Raw genomic sequence first — 16,162 nt, 5'->3', positions numbered from 1 at the left:
CTCTATCTACAAATTAATACAGCATATTTGATTCACAAGTGCTACATAGTAGTGAGAATAAAAATTGAAAACAACCTCATAAACAGACAGTCTTCAATACCACAATATTAAGAATCTTCAATCTAGTTATCACATGTATTCCATTACCTAAATGAAGAAACATCCAGCATAATAAATCAACATGCTTTCATATGCACTAATGATAAGAATTCATACGATGGAAGTTCAGCCTACTGACTACATTGCAGGAATGATCAAATAAAATAAGACTAGAAACAAGACATAGGCAATCTTAAGATAGAAATTAAAATTTAAATCAAACCTCTGCATCACTAAGAAGACATGCAATGACTTCCACTTGCTGCTCCCAAACCATGGTCCAGAAGTCATTGAAAGTTGAAGGAAGTGGGGACTGAGTCACAATGAAGGGTGGGGAGAGAGGTGTTAACTCCTGTAAAGGTAATATTTTTAATTCAATTTAAGTCGAGGGCAGAATATCACATACCTCAATCTGTTAGAATACATAATCATTACGGTACTATCTGATAGTTAAACCCAGCACATTATGCTCTCTAATATTCGCAATTTATGTCTTAGTAAGAGGGATTAAATGTAACATTCAAGCAGCGAGACACGAATACTGCAAACTCAAAACACACTTCAAAGTGTACTGATATTCCTACAGATAAAATTTCAAAATTTGAAAAATATGGGATTCAAAACATTAATGTATTACTCATCAACAAGTATACACTGGAAACTGAAAGATGACTCCATCAATATATCTTGTGTATTCAAAGAACAGTTAGCACATATAGAAAGTGGCCATTTTCCATGATCAGTAGTCAGAAAACACATTTATGAAACAGGCCGCTCTATCACTATCAAATATTAAAATTTTCCTATTCCCTCCAAATGGTTTTAACCAAAAAATTATTAAGCCTACAAATACCCTTACAATAAGGGAAAACAACATAAAATGAACCGAGCATCATGAGTAGTGTTGAAAAATAGAAGTGGAAAAAGTGCTGTAACATCAACCAGGAGAAATGTGTTGTTAAGAGTGAAGTTTCAACAGAAGAAAAGCACAAATTTCTCATAGAAGTGATGAGATAGTCATATTGTATGTATAAACAGCAGCATTAGAATAATAACTCTTCTAACCATTAGAGTATTTTAAACCTTCACATTTGGTCTTATTTTATACTTAATTTGAACACAAAGGCAGAAGTTCCACTGCTAAATAGCTGTTCATATAAATGATGAATGTGTACTGCAAAGCAAATGTTATTTGACAATGTTTCTCATATATGTTTCTGCCAATGCTGAAGTGGTTTATTTATATTTTGGAATGCTATAATAGTACAAAAAGGAGCTTCCCATTAATAAATAATTATTGTATTTTTTAAAGCAATGTTATCATTATGCATATAATTAGACCACTCATAAGACCTCCAAAAAATAGTTTAGAATATGACATACATGCGGACTTGTTTAAGATCAATACTTAGGTCCTTATGAATCCAGAAAACTCTAAAACAACTTAAAGTGTAGGACTTAGTAAAAAATCGATTTCATAGATACATTGAATATGTTGCAAAGTTAATAAAGCACTGATTTGTAAAGTATCTTACATATACATTGATGACATCATTACACATAATGCATTATATATCTTTCATAACATGTATATATATATATATATATATATATATATATATATATATATATATATATATATATATATATATATAATGGGCTGATGGATATATATATAATGGGCTGACACAACATAACACAAATAGATATATATATATTGAAAAAATTTACATTTTTGTCATATGTTATCACAAATGAGCCACAGAATGTACACAGTTACCACATCATGATTTTATCTACCCTTAGCTATACGACTTACATTTCAACTGGAACTAACCACAGGTAAACCTGGTTTGCTCATTCTATTGGTTCATATGTTTGGAATTTGGGGTCCCTTAACTTGTGCTAACAAGAGTCCACAGTATTTGAAAAACAGGATCATAAAATACTTACCCTTATGTGTGATGCATTGATGTAATCATCCTTGGTTGAAGGTAGCTCAACCCTTGAATGGTCATATGGAAGAACATCAGGAAGACGGTTCTTCATTGGATAACAACGTGCCACGGATATACTTCTTCTGTGAGAGTCTTTTTCCTACAAAGATATGATATAAGAATATATGTAAGTATCGAATAAGAATATAAGAATAGATGTAAGGCATATATGTAATAATTTGATTGATGTGTAGTGTATTGTATTATACGTAATAGCTAAATTTTTTTAAAATTTATCTTTTTTTTTCTTGCTGATTAATGGCTGTAAATGGGATGGGGATTCACTTGTTTTGTTAAAGAGATTTGTGTTTTGAAGTCTGGTTTTATGTATTATCTTTTGCAATTATTTGGGACTTGTGTGCCACCTGACAATGTCTATCAGCACATGTGTATTTTTAGTTAATTAATTAATATCAAACTTCCTATTTCAGCATGATAAAGAATCAATTTTTAGCAAATATGTTTTGATAATATAGTTTATGAAGAAAACTTTCCAAGTGCTAATTATTACCGTCCATTAATGCATTTTTTTAACATTGACTTTTATCATACAGCAGTTTAAAGAGCTATAAAAATAAAAATAGCTTATCCATGGCAGGAATGCCAGAATGTTACGCTAAAACTAAGAATGGGAATTAACAGGAATTATTGTATGGATATGCATTGATGAACAGTCAACTTCAAAAAGAAAGTAAACAAAATGTAACACATTATGTTTCAAATTTTGAGCGGATGTGCAACAAACCTCTGGTCAGTTAAGGCACTAAGGTCACAACACTGGTGCAATTCACAGAATAAAGGCGTATCTTAGCAATGGGCCAAGTCAAAATGTAACCAAGGATGAGTAACCTTGTTGATGCATCTATTGACCTCTGTGCGCTTATTGGTAGTATGTACTTTCCGGGCAACCATAAATCAAGATTTAGGTGATGGTAATATGTATCCATAAACTTTTAACATAGCCATTAATGGTTTGCGCGTGCATATGTTTAGCATTTGAATGAAAATGGCATAGCAATGTATTAAAGCAACAACAAAATTTCAATTTTCATATTATCATTGTTGCTCAACTGGATGTGTCTCAGAAGAGTTTCTATTGGGGATAAAGAGGACACACACAAAACTAATAACAACAAGGCAATTGTTGACTTAAGAACTTACCTGCATGTCCTGTAATTCTTTCCATTTCAGATCCAGTGGTGTGGGGCCATTGAGACTTTTTTTTGTCAAGCCTTCTACCAATTTTTCAAACCTCTCCACCTCTGACACAAACAAACTTAAGCTTTCAGGGTCACCATCCAGAGGATCTTTGGGCAACTGGCTAGCTACACTTTTACCTGCCACCACAGGAACGGGGGATTTGATTTCTTCAGTAGCCTCAGTTTTAAGGGGCTCCTGAAATGAATTAAACAAATTGAGTACACTGGCAAGAGGGTAATAATAAAAAGAAGGGGAAAAATACTTTTAATGTCAATGAAGCTCCAATGCATAAGGAATAAGGATATCAAGAGAAGATCACCCTCAGGGACTAAATTTTATGTAAAATAGCTCAATCCATGGCAAGTAGGTTACTGATGAGAGCAGTAGCTCCAAGAACCTATTTTTAGGGAGATAACTCAAGAAGCATAGTAGATAAGGAAAAAATGGCATACCATCGTATTTTATGAAATCTCCTTATTCAAATGTTGCCAGTAATTGTATACTGTGAAACATATAGAACAATATAGGAAAATGTTTAAAGGAAAATGACTTACCAACATATATTTGAGAGCACACTAAATCCAGAAAATTTTACGTTACCATCAGTGACAAAATGGTGACCACATAGTGATTTTTCCTGTTTCATTCAAAATTCAAATGAAGCTTCTGGCTAGGTTTAGCTTATGTGGTTGGTGAGTTTGTCACTGCCAGTAAAGGTAGTCTACTAATTATGGCTGGATTTGGAATCCATTCTTAAACTGCTACTTACAAGCACTAGACTGCACTTTTCTACACATATGATTCTGGTACATACTTTCTAACCTCCCATGGCATCTGCAATGTCTATTCTTTTCCTCTCTACAACATTAACCTGGGATTTTTCTTTCTTTCACAACCTTCTATAGCCCATTATCTCTCAGAACCTCCAAAACTGATCCTGTTTTCTTCAAATTTTATTATCTTCCACTTTCCCTACCATGCCTATATTTGTCCTCATCTCCATCCACCTAGCTGTATATACTTAAACATAAGCATGCAATTCTCATAAGCAACATCACTTCAAAACAGAAAATGAAAAATACATTATAGTAAATTACGTTATTTTGCCTAATTTTCCCAGTACAAATACCAAGAAAATTGCAATTTCACAGTACTTTTCATCGAACCTGCTCCTCAAAAGTAAGAAAATAAAGAATTAATTTTATATTTAATTTCCTTACGTGCAAGCTATTACTTTATCATCTTGGTAGTCCAGAACATGCCATTTGTTGTAATCCAAATTGTGCAGAATTTTTCTGCTAGTTAATTTCAAATGAAAGAATTAGCACTAAAATATGCCATCCTGAAAACACAACTGTTAGGGGTGGCTCATCCATAAGGGCTGCAGCACTGCCTTGTTTTCCATGAAAACACCTCTGGTTGGGCAAAGTCAAATTTGTAATAACTGTACGTTGGATTCGTGGACTTGGAGAAAGCCTTTGACAATACGGAATGGAACAAGATGTTTGGACTGCTGGAAAAACTTGCGATGGATTACAACGACAGAAGAATAATCTATCAGCTATTCAAGAAGGAAGTAGCCACAAGATGAATGAGAGATAGAAGCCATATAAAGGTTAACATTAACTAAGGAGTTGGCCAAGGACGAAACCTCCCACCTGCATCGTTCAACATGTACCTGGAGGAGGCAATAAGACAAGCACAAGACATCGGATTAAACAGAATAAGGATCAATGGAGAAGAGATAAACATGCTACGCTTCGCCCACAATATTACAATGATAGCAGAAAACCAGGAGGATCTTCAAAGGTCACTAAATGTATTGGATCAAGTTCGACGAAGATTCAACATGAACATAAACAAGACGAAGACTAAAATCCAAGTATGTGGAAGAGAGAAGCGGAATAGTCAGACAGAGGACGAAAATTAGAGCAAGCAACCTTCACCTATCTTGGAAGTACCATCACATGGGACGGAAGAATTACTACAGACATCAAGCGAAGAATAGCTCAAGCTAAGAGAGCATTCACAAAGAAAAGACAACTGCTGTGTTCAAAGAAGATAGAACTACAGACGAGGAAACAATACATGAAAACAATCGTATGGAGCATGGCACTCAATGAATCAGAAGCATGAACCATCGGAAAAGTAGACTAGAAGCCTTAGAAACTTGGTGCTAGAGGAGGATACTTAAGATGAAATGGACGGAAAAAATTAGAAATGAAGAAGTATATAGAAGAATAAATGAAGAACTGACCTTATGGAACACCATAGAGAAAAGAAGAACCAGATGGATTGACCACAACCCAAGGCAGAATGGATTCGTGAAGAATATAATAGAAGGAAAAATATTTGGAAATGTCTCTAAAGGAAGGCCAAAGGATAAATACATGGGGCATATAAAGAAGGAGTATATTGCAAAAAATATCAAGGAAGAAAGCCAAATAGAGTCAGATAAGGTAGGTTGGAGGGTTGCGTACGCCAACCAATCATAGGATTGAACGACCAATGATGATGATGTGCTCACCAGGGTGATCACTACCCACCCGCACAACTGTTATGAAATTCCCTCAATTTTCCAGGTTTTTAGGTAATATTTTCAGTTTATCAAAAAGTTCTACATTCCCAAACAATTGTATTTTTCTGAAATATTGACCATGTGGTGATAAACAGCAGATGTAAGAAATGACTACGGGAATGGCTGATAGTCAATTGCAATATTGGGTAAATAATACTATTTCCTGCTATACTCTGAAGTACACATGGATATATGAAGAATATCAAGCGAGTATATGTACCTGAACAGAAATTCCCTAATGATTGCTCGTTATTGACATTGGACAGCATTGAGAGGTTTATCAGAGTCCGATTACTTTTCGTTTTTGACAACCATACAGTAATATTTAAAAGAGAATGAACCAGAAGGCTCGGCCTTCCTAGAAATTTCTCTCTTCCAGTCTCTCTCATTAGTCACACTTTTATGAGCAAAACCATGATCGAAAAGCATTATATTTAAAGTACTAAAATATCTAATTAAGTTCTACATGCTGGCAGAAAATCATTTTCTCAGCTTCATGAGATTCCATTAGTTAAAATTTGATACAGTAAACTCTTGATTATCCGTGCTAATGGATACCTAATGAAGCACGCATATATACAGAGAATCTCCTTTTTCAACGCTTATGATTAATTGGCATTTTTTAACAATGGAAAGAACAAAATTTTTCCATTTTTCAACCATTTTCATAAGAATGGAATTGTAATTTAGCAAGAGCTTAGAACTATCATAAAGGGAAGAGCAGAAAGTATTTTAATCAGAAAGCTAAACCAATCTTAGAGTCGGGAAAAAAGCAAATGACTGGCTTAAGATGAATATTGAAAAAAGATCACCGATATGGATTAATATTTGTCATATGATACTGATTAAAACACCACAGTGTAGACAGTTAATGTTGTGTGATGTGTAATTGTGTTTGCTCACCTTAAAGCAGATTATTAAATTCTCGGAGCAAATGAATGGAAGGAAAATGATAATGGGAAAGTAAGGACAGCACAAAAAATTTTAATTTAGAACATTGAATACCATTGACTTTTTATTTTGTGAAATTAAAAGCTATTCATAAAGGCAAGGCATTTTGAATTTGTATTTTTAAAAAAGTATATTGAAGTTTCAAAGCACTTAATTAGCCTTGTGATGGCAACTTTTTAAAATTTTGAGGTGCTGGGAAGAGAATAGCAAGGATAATCCACCAAAACGTATAATCCACACATGGATAATCGAGAGTTTTTGGGAGATTGAGATGGTGCGGTGGCTATCGTACTGGCTTCCCACCCAGAGGGCCCAGGTTTAAATCCCGGAGGTGTTGAATATTTTTCAGTGGTATCTCGATCCCTACTTGAGGTGCTTTGTGGAGTACACTTTGAGTGAGTACGCTGTCCGTCGGATGGGACGTTAAACTGCGGACCCCTTGGCGCCTTTCGTAAAGAGTAGGCTAATGCCGACGTTGGATTTCTCTCCACCCTTCGTCCTTTCCTGTCCATCCTTAATGGTGCAAATGACCTTAGCTGTCCGTTGCCTCCCCTAAATACTACTACTATTACTACTCGAGACTTTTCCGTACTTTTAAGTCTTTAAGACTTCCAAACTATAAGTTTTAACTCCACCAATATCAAAAACATTAACAAATATGTTAAATTAAAAACTCACCTTCGTGACTATAAAATGAGAACATGATTAAGTCTACATCTGGTAAATGTTGAAAACTTATGCAGAATTGTGGCGCTCACCTTGCTGACTTTATCTGGAATTTCCAGCTTATTATGAGCAGGAGATGCATAAGGCGTTGACTCGCCACTTGAAGATGACAGACTTGAAAATCCGGGAGCAGATGTCGTCGACGAACCTTCCTTTGGTTGGCTGATTTCTGGAACCTTAACCTTCGTCTGGGGTATAAGCGGAGGAGGGGGAAGATTTGAGGAAACAGAAGCAGAAAAGTCGAGGCCTGCAAGAAGGTCCACATTAGAGGAGGATAAGGCAGCTGCCGCAGAACTTTTAACTTGAGCTGGTACAGGGTTTAATGCTGCATGAGGCACTGGATTAGGAACTGAGTTCATCTGACTCTGAATATGATATGAGGCATTGATTTGGGGATCCATTCCATAATGAATGGGAAGTGGCTGCACAGTGGGCATGGCTGAACCAGGCAACTGAGTCGCACTTGTCATTCCTGGCTGCAGTGCTTGGGAATGAGGTGAAGGGACAGCACCGGTTGGTGTTGTGTTCATTGGTTGATGAGTATTTGCAACGGAATAAGGTAAAGACACAGAGGAAGGCACAGAAGATTGTGTCATTGCCGGGGCTAAAGGTGCACTGCCATAGGGCAGTGTCGTGGGGAGAGCTTGACCTAATGTAGGTGCAGCGTGATGAAGGATTGGGCTAGGAGGATAGTACTGTCCTAATGATGGATCTGAATAAGCAGGATGCCCCATTTCTCCTTGCTGCTGCTGACTGAAGGTAGTTTCCGGAATGGATGATGGCATGCGGGCCTGCATATAAGTGGACTGATAGTATGGTCCACTTTCTTGTGTAGGTTCTGCTTTTGGGGCATAAGTTGTCGTGTTCACTGCAATGCTACCTTCCAAAGGTGGACGCCCTCCTGTATGAGATGACCCATAGTAGTTATAAGGGTTTTGGTCAGGATTCACATTGTTATAAGGCTCAGTTTTGGGATTACTAACAGCATTTTGAGGAATATTCTGGATTCCACCATTTTGTCCTGAGTTCGTCTGATTGGTCCCATAAGTTCCCGCACTTGTGTACTGGGATGGCCCCATCGTTGGTGGAGCATACCTAAGATAAATGTCATTCCCTGTCAAGTATGTGGAGCCATAAGGAACAGTGGATGGAATGTTTGGTTGCTGTAGTTCCACGTTTGATGATACATTAGGAGGAACTATCTTCCCTCCATGCAGATCTCCATATATTGACTCTTGGTAGCCCTGAGGTATATATGGAACTGTTGAAGGTAATGGTAACTGGGAATTCCATGAAGTACCTCCACTTATCTGGGTGATAGGTGGAGGCATACTTGGAGAAGGAGCAGAAGCAACTGAACCTGGTGGTAATGAATTTGGAGTGACCGTTTGGCTGACAGGATAAGATCCACCTAAAGAATTCTGATATCCACTGCTGTATTGATATTGGCCTGTTATTGGATTGTATCCATATCCTGGATGCCCAGTATAGGAGGAGCTGTTGAGGGAAGGGGGTTGCTGATACCCATGTGTGATAGGCACTTGGGAATATGAAGACGCTGAAGAGCAATTAGGGTCAGAGTAGGGTATGGGAGGCATGTACTCCGGCTGGCAATAGTTTGACACTTGAGAAGTTTGATGCATTTCAGGAGCAGGTGGTGCACAAGCTTGAAGCTCAGGTTTACCTTCTGAGCCAACGGGGTTAGGCCTTGCCGGGAGATTCCATGAAGCAGAACCTAATGACGACTCGGATGGAGCACCAGATGGCATACCAGCTGGGACATAGCCAACATTTGCAGAGTAATATGCACTAAGTGATTGGGAAGAGGAGTATGTGCCCAAACCATAAGGCTTTGCAGCCTGAAGGTAATCCTTAAGCTTAGGCCCTGATGGTTTCTCATCATAATCTGAGGAATTGGTGTCATCGTCATCTTCAACTCCTTTTGAAGGGGCCGCTGGTTTCATCTTGGGTGCTAAGTGTCTCTTTCTACTGCTGCCACTCCGCTGCTCCCTTTCTTCCTGCTGCACTTTGCATACACTCTTCACTCTTTGCAACAGCTTGGACACTGATGCTTCCAACCGTCTGTCATTCAAGAAAAGGAACCAAAGACGTAACAATAAATTTCAACTCAATTGACACTTAATTTTCTCAAAAATAATTATAGCAACTTTAAATTGTCATAGTGTATGGCTATAATGACTTTAGAAATGTCATTGTGTATGAACAAAAAATATTTGGCAGATTTCAGTCTTCTGTAAATATAAATAAATGTATATATTATTTTCTCCATAAACACCAATGCAAAAGGAAAGCCAAATTAACATTTCTCATTATCCCAGAATTAACGTAAATTCTCAACATCCAATAGAGATAAAACATAGAATTAATTATATTCTTTCCCGGTTTTACTTGTAACTGTGTGTTTTTTGTGTTTAAATATTAGAATTGAGAATTAAGATATACTTGAATTAAGATAACATTGAACGTCAAAGCAAAAATGATAAAGTGTAAATGAATTGAAGAAACTTGCAAGGAATTTGAACATTCACCTTTTAAATCTAAACACAATATAAAACAGAATTTCCAAACATTGGTTTTAACATTACATTTCTATTTTCCCATGCTTAGAAAGAAGTTATTCACTTAAATTTTTGCAAATTTCTTAAGTCTACATAGATGTATAACAACTTAAATGAAAAAAAGCAAATAAAAAAAGTAATAAAACTTATTTCTGTCCATGAGGTCCTCAGTGGTTTGGAAACTTTCAATTAATAATGGGCATTGTCACTGGTGAAGCAAATTTATCAATGAGCTAACTGCATCTCTACTTTACCTAAATTCTTTATTAGAAGTTTTTTTCAATTTTTGCGGTATTAAAACTGTTTTATATACATGTATTGAACATGCTAGTATAATAAAATTTCTGGTATTTAAATTCTTTGCGTTATTATAACACTGACGGATATTTAACTGGTAAATCATAGTAAATACATATTTTCATGCTACTCCTGACCTAAACTTTACATTTTCTTTTCCCAGAGTCCCTCAAATATGAATATTTGAGATTTCAATGAACTTGCCATTTTTGCAAAGTTGACAAAAGACATTTTAAGTGTTTAGGCATTTTTTTTTTTTAGTGAGTAGGCATTTTATTCCCATCTATTAGCGTGAATGGATAAGGAAATACAATCAATTAGCCAGATAAACATTAAATAAACTTAACCTGTAAAATTCTAATCCCTTGGCAGCTTTTGCCAATAGATCTTCGTATGCATCATATGAAGCACACAAGGCGGTGACCGTAGCGTCTCTCTGTTGAGCAACATCAGCAAGTGCCCTTCTGGTGGCAGTTTGCTTTGCATACACATCAGTCACAGCCGCTAGAATCCGTTCCTGAGCTGCCAGGTTTTGCTCCACAAGTGTAACCTTCAAAAGAAAATAATGGACTCATTACAAGGATCGTACATTTAAATACTATATGCATACATACTATATGGTATAAGTAAATTTTTAGCCACAAAGGATGTTACATATTAGGGGTCAAAATGCTTGCAGTTATTTCACACAGAAAAGAGGCATTGACAGCATGGTTTGGCTTCTAAACGTGTTGTTCCATGAATTGTAGTAAATGAGTGAGCATTTTTTATATTTATTCATATGCTAAAATGGTTGATGTTACTTAAATATTTCTAATCCTTTATGAGTTAATTGTGTCTGAATGTTCACAACAAATTTTTGAATATCTTAGCATGTACAGTAAACTCTCAATTATCCGTGAATGGATTACCCATGCTATTCCCTCCCATACACCTCGATTTTTAAATTAAATTTTTAATCAAATATTGAACTTGATTGGCCATGGCTAGAAAATAGCCTGAGAATGCTACTAACATGTGTGCTTAAGTCAGTAATGTACATTTAGGTCCATTACTAAAAAAGAAAGAAAGACTCGTACTTTTCCACAGATTTTATTAAACGGTACAACGCGTTTCACCGACTTGCGGCATCATCAGGTACGCGTTGTACCGTATAATAAAATCTGTGGAAAAGTACGAGTCTTTCTTTCTTTTTTAGTAATGGATATTAATTACTGCCACGAAGTGAAGCCTGAAACAATAGAGTACATTTAGGTGTTACGAATCAGTCCATATAGACTCTTGCTCCCACATTTTCCTAAATATTGAAGTAAATCTGTATAGTTTTAACAAAATAAAAGTGTTCTATTAAATAAGGTAAAATATGAAGTTAATTTATCCCTGAAAGCTGAATTTGGACTACTTGGAAGACCTTTTCTTGTATTTCAACAATAATAATTTCTTATAATTAATAATTTCTTTAATTACATACACATAAAAAAACTAAGTCTTGTAATTGTGGTTAAAATTATAATAGCATAAAAATCAAACTCATGCAAAACACATTTATATGAGTGGTAAGAGAAGTATGCACGTAATCAGGGTAATTACATATTTCTGATGCTTTTGAAGTTCTTGCTGAAAGAGGGTCTCCTGAGATGGTTGGTCAGTAGTACTGGAGAGGGTCACAAGACGGCGAGTGATGTCATCAGCACAAACTGATTCCCTCAATTGTGAGGAGAGAGTGGCTCGCTGTTGCCGCATCTCATCAACTTTGGCCAGAAGACGACGAAGTTCTGCTAGACCATCTTTGGCTTCTGAGCTTAGAGCTGTAGAAAAGCATCGAAACACTTGTCAAAGGTCTAGTATGCATGATGAAGTAAAAATATGGCAATAGATGTTGTGAAATTTTAAAGGTTAGCACAGCTTGCATACCATGCTACCAAGAAGGACCGATAAAAGGTGAAAGAAAGTGAATGCCACAGGTACTGTCCCTCAACAATATTCAGAAGAAGCTTTGACATTGTAATTTTTACCAGTTGCCGAAGAAATTCTTAGTTTCCTAGTGTTCCCCAGTGGGCAGCCAGAATGAAAGTGAATGCTGGGAGATGAAAGGGGAATGATCTGGATGGGTTTATCATAAGCACTGAATAGGCATTGGACCACATCCTTGACAGTCCTTCAGCCATGTATATTACACCAATGAATATTATCCCTTCCAATCACTCTTCACGGTCCTTGAATCAATACACCATACCATCATAGTGATAACCAGTGGAGTCCTTTCCTCCAAGGAAATTCAATCAATGCTTACCCTGGATCCACTAATCTGTTAACCTATCCATAATTCCTTAAAATCTGAAAGGCCAATTTTTTAAATGACTTTTTCTAAAATATCAAATTGGCCAATTACTAGAAAAATTAAAAGCATTGACAATTGTTGATATGATTTCACCAGTCATAATATTCCTTAAATCTGCAATGGATAAAAACGTAGCATTCACCTGCAGAAGCTGACTTCAACGAGGGGATTGTTTCCTGAAGTTGAGGCAAAGGGGTGGCAAGCAGCCTTAGGTTGGTCACATGAAGGGCCATGGCACGGTGGAGAGCCTGGTTTGACTCCGATCCCCGAGCATGCGCTTCTCGATATTTCCCAGCTTCACGAGTTAGGTCAGTGGCTGCTATAGACGGTGGACGTGCTCCCATTTCAGTCTGATATTCTTTCTCTCTCTCTTCCTCCTCCTATGAACCAAATTTATAGCATGCACATTAAGTGTTCTCTCAGCAGTAAAAGTAGTTGACAAAGAGATTTTTAAAAAACTGAATGGGCCACAAAAGTTACCAAAAGGGCCCACCCAGATCTCAACACTTCCTGGAGAATTGACTGACACTTAGAGAAATACACAAATAAAACCAAGGCAAATAAATTTGAGAATGACACCACACAAGGATCATTCACCCTGACTGGGAATTGAAACTAGATTCCTCAACTTCTGGCCGAGTGCTTAGGCCAGTTAAGCTACAAAGTTAGAAATCATCTTTCAGTGCGAACTTCTAAGGGCATCACAGGATCAAGATATTCTGATGGATTATCATACACACAATTTCACCAACATTAAATAAGGTTAAAACAATGTTTAAATACATAAATGTTTACCTTAGAACATTTAAAGAAACTGCAGAAACCTCTTGCCTCTACAGAAACTTCACCAGAAGCACAGTCATCAACTAATGTAGACACAAATTTAAGAATTTTACTCTTTCCATGCTCAATTTTAATGCTGTGGCAGTGACAGTGAAATATTTCCTATGTGTTTATATGTTGGCTTTAACCTTAGCACTGTAGTGCAAAATGCATGAAAATGATCAGTTGTGACATTATTAATATTTATCATAAGATCATGTTCATTAAAACCCTGTAGAAATATGCTGCACAAGAGAACACCTTGATAGCTTAATTAGCTGATACTGCCAGGAATCAATGCATCCAGTTCAAATCCCAGTCAAGGCAAATGATTAGTGAAATGTGTTTAATGCAAAAAATGTGAGACAAATTCTCACATGTGCACACAAGTAGGTGACTCAGCTTAAGTAGCTGTTTTGACATTCCTACAATTTTATTTTAAGTCTACGTAAATGGGGAAGGCTTGCATCAGGCATCATTGTCTGGCTGTAAGAATCCTGCCAAAATCAACTTTGAGCAATACATGCTCAATCCATATTCAACTAATATTTTAACATAAGCTGTAATGGGGACAGCAGGTTGGTTGATTTTATTGTATCAATTAGTCATGCTAGCACATTTAAGCACAGACTTCTTCAACTCATTCTTCATAAAATGAATATTCACTATGGTCGTTTAATTAGTGTTTTCTAGGCCAAAGAAATCGCATCACGTATTTCTTCCTCGGACTGCAAATGAGGAATTTGGAAAAGTGGCGCAAACCAGTAATCCATCTTAACTATAAATATAAGAAAAATTAACATCAGAGTTCACAATACATCACACAAATTTTTAATATAACTTACCTGTAGATAACTAGATATTTCCTGTAACATAGCTTCAACATCATGGTAAATCTCAGCCAATCTGCCCATAGAATCAATTAGTTCCTGTATAGCATTTGGTTTGGCACTTAAGGCAGCACATCTCTCCACTAGTTCCTAAAAAAATATAATAATTTAGCATATAAAAATAAAAAAATCATAAATAAAATAAAGGAAATAATCTGGATCAGTGAATTTGAATATTACTTACACACACATAAAAGTCATTACCCACTTATTACTTAATGATCAATGAAAATGACAGAATACATATCATTATTTTTCACAGCTATAATATCAGCAAAATGCACTTTTTTTGGAATCTCCAGCGGAACCATGGTTTCACTCTATTTAGCGGAACACACTTATTCTTTTAAAAGAATGACACTCCATTATGATACTTTGCGCTGCTATTTTTTTGGTACAATTATTTATTTTACAAATTAGATAATTTACGACTGAATGAATATTCTCCTGATTGCTAATGAGTTCCTTCATTGAAATATTTACTTTGACAGTTGACAGTTATTAAACCAATAGATCAGTTCACTTGTTATGTTTAGGGCACATCCGTTTGCCTTATTAAGGTTGGTACATTGCAATGAGGCAATCAAACCACATGCAACAATGATAATTTTTCTGGCATATATTTTGGAATGCGAAGCACATTGATCGACACTACCAAGCGCCAACTTGAATCCTCTCACCATATCATTAAGAGAAAATCCTTATGATATATAACAGGCTCTTACCATACACCATTTTAAAAATATATCATACAAACCTAATTCAAGTCATTAGGAAAAAATTATAACGAGAAAGTTTTTCATTTTACATATTTCTCAACACTCAAGTGATTAACACAGATCAAATGACCTCTGCATCTTTGTTTTTGAGAGGACCAGTGAGAAGATACGTTAATTTGAGGAGCGTATGTATAAAATGAAGACCTGAAGGAGGAAAAAATTGAAGTGTATGTTGATGTATAACAAATTGAATATTCCGGAATATTACAATAAAATAAAGAATACAAACATCAAAAATTTGTTTATAAAAACAGGCAGAATAAATTTAAATGTAGAAAAGTTCACCCTTTCAGGATCAGGGGGCTGATTCTGCCAGATTCATACGCGGCAACTAAACTACCAAATGTAAAAGAGAGAAACAAACATTAACCATAAGCTGTGAAAAAGTGAATATGATGTCCTGGGGATATGGTGTTAGAGAGCACTAGCTAGTGCCTAATGGCCCTGAATGGCATGCTAGCAAACAGTCAAACAAATAGTGCCCAAGAGCTTAAAGAGGGATTGACCCTTGGTACCTTGGAAACTCCCAAGGATTGGGAGATAAGGAACGACCTTGAATTTGCAGAACACATGAAATACCTTTACAGCGGTGATATGTAAGAAAAAAGGTGTGTGTGGTACAAAGGTTTATACAATATGTAGAACTTACAGTTCATCCCTTATTTCTGCTTTTAATTGAAAGTAAACTGAAGGGAAATGTCCAAGAATCTCTTCCATGAAAGTCGTGAACATTAATATTTACATTCAATGACTTACATTACATGTGCACTGCTTTCAAAACAAAAAGTTATAAATGACCACTCCAAAAACAAGTATCGTTCCACAATTTCTCTTAGCAGAATAATTGTTTCCTGACTCTTTCCTAAATCTCAACACTGAGTGGCAACTTTACTTATGAACACC

At 36.0% G+C, this 16,162-nt stretch overlaps 1 protein-coding gene across 2 annotated transcripts in view; it reads right to left on the bottom strand.

Annotated features, from left to right (window-relative positions):
- Positions 1-16,162, bottom strand: part of mop (tyrosine-protein phosphatase non-receptor type protein myopic) — a 44,321-nt gene that overhangs the window by 6,399 nt on the left and 21,760 nt on the right. For both annotated transcript variants that reach the window (XM_071591666.1, XM_071591665.1), the window contains exons 9-16: positions 14,436-14,570; positions 12,911-13,148; positions 12,018-12,235; positions 10,775-10,977; positions 7,584-9,633; positions 3,258-3,491; positions 2,053-2,196; positions 323-451 (exon numbers count right to left, since the gene is read on the bottom strand). In XM_071591666.1, coding sequence (XP_071447767.1) covers positions 323-451; positions 2,053-2,196; positions 3,258-3,491; positions 7,584-9,633; positions 10,775-10,977; positions 12,018-12,235; positions 12,911-13,148; positions 14,436-14,570 — 3,351 coding nt within the window. The remainder of the gene's footprint in view (positions 1-322; positions 452-2,052; positions 2,197-3,257; positions 3,492-7,583; positions 9,634-10,774; positions 10,978-12,017; positions 12,236-12,910; positions 13,149-14,435; positions 14,571-16,162) is intronic.

This window comes from Hetaerina americana, unplaced genomic scaffold (assembly GCF_022747635.1).
Source record: "Hetaerina americana unplaced genomic scaffold, ioHetAmer1.1.p SCAF_5, whole genome shotgun sequence".
NCBI classification, from domain to species: domain Eukaryota; kingdom Metazoa; phylum Arthropoda; class Insecta; order Odonata; family Calopterygidae; genus Hetaerina; species Hetaerina americana.
This window is presented reverse-complemented; position numbering and strand designations above follow the sequence as displayed.